Source organism: Diabrotica virgifera, chromosome 1 (assembly GCF_917563875.1).
Source record: "Diabrotica virgifera virgifera chromosome 1, PGI_DIABVI_V3a".
NCBI classification, from domain to species: domain Eukaryota; kingdom Metazoa; phylum Arthropoda; class Insecta; order Coleoptera; family Chrysomelidae; genus Diabrotica; species Diabrotica virgifera.
The window spans coordinates 301,746,339-301,753,479 of NC_065443.1; the positions used below are offsets into that span (position 1 = coordinate 301,746,339).

At 34.5% G+C, this 7,141-nt stretch overlaps 1 protein-coding gene across 1 annotated transcript; it reads left to right on the forward strand.

Annotated features, from left to right (window-relative positions):
- The first annotated feature begins 4,037 nt into the window (after positions 1-4,037).
- Positions 4,038-6,871, forward strand: LOC114340790 (facilitated trehalose transporter Tret1-like). Its single transcript, XM_028291561.2, has 2 exons — positions 4,038-4,337; positions 5,476-6,871. The coding sequence occupies exons 1-2, from the start codon at positions 4,238-4,240 to the stop codon at positions 6,834-6,836; spliced, it is 1,461 nt and encodes a 486-aa protein (XP_028147362.1). The 5' UTR covers positions 4,038-4,237; the 3' UTR covers positions 6,837-6,871.
- Positions 6,872-7,141: the final 270 nt, after the last annotated feature.

Genomic DNA, 7,141 nt, shown 5'->3' on the forward strand with positions numbered 1-7,141 from the left:
TCTCCACTGAACTCTATGTTCATTATATAGTGGAATGCAGTAGGATATGGATATCCATACTGAAAGAGGAAGTCAATAGAAAGAAAATATCACCATTAGTAAGTCAATAGTCGAGTTAGTACATATTTTATATTTTAGTATTACTTATATATCCATTTTGACCACTCGGATCGAAATCCACCCTCGAAATTCGTAATCAGCAGCCAAAAATCCATAAGAAACCGTTGAGTTTGTTCATCAGAATTGAAAAGGACACGGTGACCCCTCTGGCGCCTAGACTAAAGGTAAAAAAGCCATATCCATGATAAACGGGATTCTGTGGGACCAAGCAATATCTACAGCGAACAAACAGCACATATACAATACCAAACTTAAAAGTGTAATCACATATGACGCCCAAATAGGGGCGCCAAAATGAGCTTTTTTCTGCTGGTGCTATACAAAATACTAATTTAAAAGAAACCAAAGGGCGCCTATGCTAGTTTTGCAGGCGGGCGCCTCATACCCTAGCGCCGGTACTGGCAGAAGGCAAATCAAAAAGAGATCGGATACCAAATGAGAGAATACGAGAAATGATGGGAGTCACACATACAATAATTGACGACATAAAAACACAGTAACTAATATGGTACGGCCATGTACAGCTAATACCAGATGATAGGACCCCTAAACGGATTTTCGCGTGTACACCACAAGGGAGAAGAAAAAGAGGAAGGCCGAGAAGAAGCTGGAGGGAGAGAATTGAAAAAGAACTAGAAGAAAGAGAAATCCCTCCAAGTCTATGGCTAAACAGAGAAGAATGGCGGTTAGGAGTCGGATGGCGTCGGAGAAAGCTGTAAGCCGATAGTGGTAGTATATTAAAACAAAGCGAGCTGTCTTTGATATGTTTAAACAGATACAGGAAATGTTTAACAATTTTATTTTGAAATCCCTTTGGATTATTAACTACATAACTGCATAATAACAAACTGATAATAGCATTTAGAGAACAATGATAACATTAGTTTTCAGTACGTTATTTACAATATAATATGTTTGCTCATGCAGCCGTTTCGTGTTTTATATATTTTACATTTTAGGTATTAGCCCAATAAATGACCGTTTTGGAGTGTAATTTCCAGGGGCAACTCCGAATTGCATGAAAATTTGGATTTAGGTTCTACTTACCTTCCACTTCAAAGTTGAATTTGTGCCGTTGCTTGCTTTTACTTGGGGGGGGGGGGTGACATTTACCTCTTCTCGTGGGGTGAAAAAAGGCGTGTTTAAAATAAGGCCGGAAATGGATAAATTGACTTATATTAAGCACCTTTTGTTCTATAAAGTTTTTTACGTAAGTCAATACTTTTAGAGATATTCGCGATTTAAAATGTTGATTTTTCGACAGAAAAATTACGTTTTCAGACCGTTTTTCCCAAATAACTCAAAAAGTAAATATTTTATCGACTATTTCACTAGACTGTTTTTAACTGATAAAACGGCATAGCAACCCATCGTTTTCTACTGACAAAACTCCTTAGCGACGTGATTTCTCAGCGACAAAATTATGACAGATCCGTCACGAAAGTTTATGGTAATAACAAATAAATAGAGATTATATTTCGTTAATATGGTGCAATAATTGTCTCGTGAAATAGTCTTATCGAATATCATTCGAGAGAAAATTATTTCCGGCAAAATTTTCTCCTGGTTTCATTCAAGTTCGTTGCCTTAATTTTCGCTTATGAAATTTTGACAAAATCACTCGACTGACGTCTCGTGATTTAAGTCAAAATTTAATTCGCGAAAATTGCCAATCAACAAACTTTCATACCAGTCGAAAATATTGCCGGCAAAATTTTCTCTCTTGTGATATTATATACGAAAAAAATATTTTTAGCAAAAGTGTAGCCTATAAAAAAACGAAAAAAAAAATGGTGTACCAGTAAAGTCTACAAATTGAGTACAAGCAAAGTTGTAGCTCATGAAAAATACGTTCTTATTCGTCTAATTCCAAATCGAATAATTCAACGCGAAATCACCGAAGAAAGAAACGTTTTTCGGGAAAACTTAATTAACATTTTTAAAGTATCGAAAAAAGCTTAATATTTGTTTTTTACAAAAGTTTACAGCATCAAAAATAAACGAGTTACACTGAAAAAAAAGTTTGCTCCTTTTTTTGGTAAAAAAATCCTGAAAACCGCCCTTTATTTAGCACCCTAAATGAAATTAATCGTTTGGCTTTACCATCTATTTTAACTGTATGTGTATTGTTTATATGATCTGTAAGTTTGATTATACAATAGGTCTTTCTAAAACATTTCCTTTTGATAGCCAACGCACTTGCAAAATAAGTTCTTCATGTTCACTTCCCATTTCTCTTCTCTGCCCAAAGCAGAGAATACTTTGTGAGTTCAGTAGGCGAGATTTTATAAAGTTTAAAAAATTTACACTCTCCTTCGTAGGTTCAGTTAAAATCAGTGGCATTTTTTTGACAGCTCTAATACCCTCTGTGGATGCTAAAGGCACCCAAATACATTCTGGTGCTAAGGCTTTGATCCCCGGAAAAAGTACAGTACGAGGGCCTGCCATTGTCCGTGATACATCGCTACTAAGTCCCACACATGTATTCTATTCAATTCCATTATCACTAATGTAGCTACCAATTAGATTAAATATTTCTTCAGCTGTTGTTCTTGTTGACAAAGACTTACAAAATAGAAATTCTTCGTGAATAGTATTTTCAAAATCGTGTCTTACAAAACATATTAGATTAGCATTATCTGATAATGTTTGTACTTTCATCAAGTTGCAAGGAAAAATAGTTATAGTCCTTTTAAGTGACATTATAATAGTTTCTTCAATATTATCTGCCATCTCCATAATCCTTCAATGTGTTATTTGATAGAGCCAGCGAATTCACTTCTTGCTTTTCCTGCTTTTCATCACATATTATCCGAGATTCTACTATTTTCATTGCTAAAACTATTAATTCCTTGGCAATTGTGTGTGGATAACCTGTTTCAGCAATTATATTTCATAAAAAACCAGTACAAGGTTTTCAGATTGAGCGTTCTGAGAAAATTCAAAAACATATTCTTTATGGTAGCTATTAATTCTCTCTTTATTTATAAAAAAACCTATTCGTCAAAGCCAGGCGACCCGGCATTTTGCTTTCGTGGCCCGGTACCGGGTCGCGACCCACCATTTGGGAAACGCTGTATTAGAGTCTATGTTTGAAATTAAATTTATAGATAGAATCTATTCGTTTCCATGACATTTGTTGTGAAAAGTCCTTTTTCTGTTATTGATTTAAAGTTATCGATTTTTTTGAACTTTAAGAATTTTTTCTTTTTTTAAATAAGTAATGAAAGGATTATTTTTGTGTAAGTAAGCAATTGTTTGTGTGAATAAATATTTACATAAGCTGTAAGTACTTTATCTAGTTTGTATATTTTTTTGTTATTGTTAAAATAAAAGTTGAACATAATTGTTGAAGTTTTTATTAGATTTATTATGTTTATATTAGTTTATATTAGTGAATAGAGAATTGAATAACATTTCAAATGAGCTATCAAGCGACTCCTATTCCCATTTAAAAAAAAATCATCTACTACATCATCACGCTCAGATGGATGACGTCACTAGTAAGATATATATACCAAAAGATTATAATTTAAAAATAAAAATCGACCTGTTTCGGGAGTTATCTCCGGAGTCGCCCATTATCCAGAAAATTTATTCCAGCTCAAACGGATATATGTTACAAATTATATAACAACAGTATAACATGAATACAAATATATATTGTGCATATGTCTTATTTATTTCCTTTTATAAAATGCTTTATTATATTTATTATGCATTTTTTTACACAAGCCAGTAATCTTATGATTATTTCAATGTCTTGAGCTCACAAGATGAAATCGTAACAATAATATCTATTATGAAATATTTACAATCATCATGCTTTATATAAATGGTTTACTTACGTAGATAATATTCAACTTTTTATTTTCTACAATATTTACATCTTTTTGACAAACGTTTATCTTTATCAGCACATTTTTTGCAGAATATCTCACATGCTTATACTTAGCAACTATTTAACCTAATGATCCTTAAGTAAATATCCTATACTTGTCTATTATAAAAACAAACCTGGGGTTTTCTGTCGTTACAGAATGGAAAACTGCTATACTACAGACCATTGCTTCAAAGTAAAACACCGAATGGCAAAAGGTGGTAGTTTAGCACCAACATGACGAAAACCATAGTGAAGCCTCCTGAAAAACCAAAGAACAATGAAACTGAGTCCGAAGTGGGATGTGTTTGGCCGCAGATTTTAGCAATTTTGTCAGGTAACAAACTTTTTTTCTAGCTGATTGTTTCTTTAAATATTTTTAATTTATTTGTTAAATATATATTCGTGATATATTGACGTAATATGCTTATTTATAGATTCTGGTCTATCTGTATCGATACATACATAAAGGTCAAGGTCTCAGCTAATTTTGAACTTCTTTTTGAAATCTCTGGCTGATGTTTCTTATATATCTTCATATTTTCTGTTTTCTGGTAATCTATTCTGATACTTCTTCTTCTTATTCTTCTTATAGTTGTTGTAGATCTGTCGATCTGTTAATCCGACGTTAAAGTATTTCTTGAGAGGTAGACTGCCAGCTATCTCTCCACCTTTTTGGTGGTCCTTCGGTGGACGCTTGCCAGCTGGTTTTCCTTCTAGAGCAATTCTTGGTAGTCTGTGCTCCTCCATTCTTTTTACATGACTGAACCATTCTCTTCGTCTTTGCTTACCCCATCTTACTACGTCTTGCACCCCACATTGTTCCGTGATGATGTTGTTTCGTATTCTACCTCTTCTTGTCTTCCCTGCTATTGCTCTTTGTAGCATGCTTTTGGTTTTATTGGTGTCTTCTCTTGATTTAATGCCATAGGTCATAACAAGGTCTGATGCAAGTTTTTTAAATTCTAACTTTGCTGTCCATTCTCATATAAGGGTTACTCCAGACCACATCTCTCAAATATCCGGATATGACTGCGGCCTTGTTGATTTTTCCTCTTAGGTCATGATAACTTGATAAGTCTACACCTAGATATTTAAACTGGTTTAGCTGTTCTATGGGTTTCCCCTCTACCACGAGCTTGTATCTAATTGAATTTTTCGCAATGGTAATGCATTTTGTTTTCTACGTGGATATGTTCATGTTGAGTCGTCGACATGCGTGGTAGAATCGATAAAGTTGTCTTTGTAGGTCATCCTCATCCTCTACAATTAGGGCTGCATCATCCGCATAGCACACTATACTGATTCTACTGTGACCGAGTCTGTATCCTATAGTTGTAGCGATTTCACATTATTTCATCCATTAGCATATTGAATACAAATGGGCTGAGGCTGTCTCCCTGCCTGATTTTCAAAACTTCATCTTAGCCAAAATTTTTTCATATAGGTTAATGTATATTTTTTTATATTTTTAGCCTGTTTGGGTGCTTTCAACGATGGAGTCCTGGGGGCCTGGACATCACCTTTCCTAGTAAAATTAGTTAACGACAAAGTACACTACGACATATCTGAGAGCGAGGCAAATAATTTGACAATTGTACAGCCCTTGACTATGGTACTTACTGGTTACTTCTTTTCAAAATTAACTAATAGAATAGGAAGAAAAAAGGCTATGCTGCTAGTAGGCATACCTCAAGTACTGTCGCTGTTGATTTGCGCATTCGCGAGAAGTATCTATGTGTTCTACATCGGCAGATTCTTTGCTGGTTTGTCGAGTGCGATAGTTTGGTCAGCCCTGCCACCTTATGTTGGAGAAGTGGCATCACCAGAGGTGAGAGGAGTATGGGGCAATTCTCTCACTTCCGTAATTTATGCTGGACAGTTCTTTATCAATGTTGCTGGAAGTTACTGTGATATATTAACAGCTTCTTGTATATTTACTTCTGTTTCAGTTTTATTTTCTGTAGTTTTTCACTTTATGCCAGAGTCACCTTTCTTTTTCATTATGAAAGGGGATGATGAGTCTGCTAAGAAGTCTTTGAGATTTTTGACCAGGAAAATAAACGTTGATAAGGATTTTTCGATGCTTAAAAAGGATGTTGATAGACAGATGTCAGAGACTGGTAATTGGAAAGATCTGGTTTGTATTAAAAGCAACAGGAAGGCTCTTACAATTGCTCTATTTTTAAGAATAACCCAGACATTTAGTGGATCAGCAATATTGACTCAATACAATCAATACATTATAAAAAAAGCTGGAGGAAATGTAAGCCCCGAAATAGCTTCCATTATTTTTACAGGCCTTTGTGTAATTTTCAACATTTTCGTAATCAGTTTCATAGTTGACAGGTTTAGCAGGAAAGTCTTGTATTCATCCTCATTACTCCTTTGCAGCATGGTCCTATGTACATTGGCCTCTTATCTCTACTTCGATGAATTTGTCCCTAACACGGATCTGGACTCTGTGGCTTGGTTGCCATTAACTTGTCTCATTACATTCCAGATAGGATGGTCTTATGGCTTGGCAGTCATACCGACCTTAATGATGGGAGAATTGTTCTCAGTTAGTATAAAGTCAAAGGCTATGATTGTTATGATGGTTGCCTTGGGAGGAGGAATATCTTTTGTAAACTTATTGTTCAATATTTTGAATAGTGTTTTGGGAACTTGTGCTCCATTCATATTCTTTGCATTCTGTTGTATTGGTTCAGCTATAATGTCTTTATATATTATTCCTGACACTAAAGGAAAGACGTTGGAGGAAATACAAATGGATTTAAAAGCATCTTCTAAAGATAACAAGAAACATAATATAAAATTAACCATTGGAAAGTAGTAAAGTGAGACAAATATATACATATGAAACATTAACATACGTAGTTATAATTTTTTGCCTTTTTACAAACTTTGTCACAGTTCCTTCCAGTATCTTTTCCAAATATTTCCAGTTTTTGTCACATTCATATTAGGTGTAATAGATTTTGACAAGAGCTATGCATCCGCCAAAACAGTACACAAGTTTACCTGTTATTTACAAGGTCACAGCTCTTGTCAAAATCTATGAGGTCTAATTCATTTACAAGCTTGTCTGATCTAATTAAGTTCCACTAAGTATATTTTGAACCGTCCTTCAAGCAACCA

Bases quoted from the DNA above. Each gene is read 5' to 3' on its own strand.
- LOC114340790 (XM_028291561.2), top strand. From the start codon at position 4,238: ATGACGAAAACCATAGTGAAGCCTCCTGAAAAACCAAAGAACAATGAA. The intron at 4,338-5,475 runs GTAACAAACTTT...TTATATTTTTAG, and splicing joins GATTTTAGCAATTTTGTCAG to CCTGTTTGGGTGCTTTCAAC.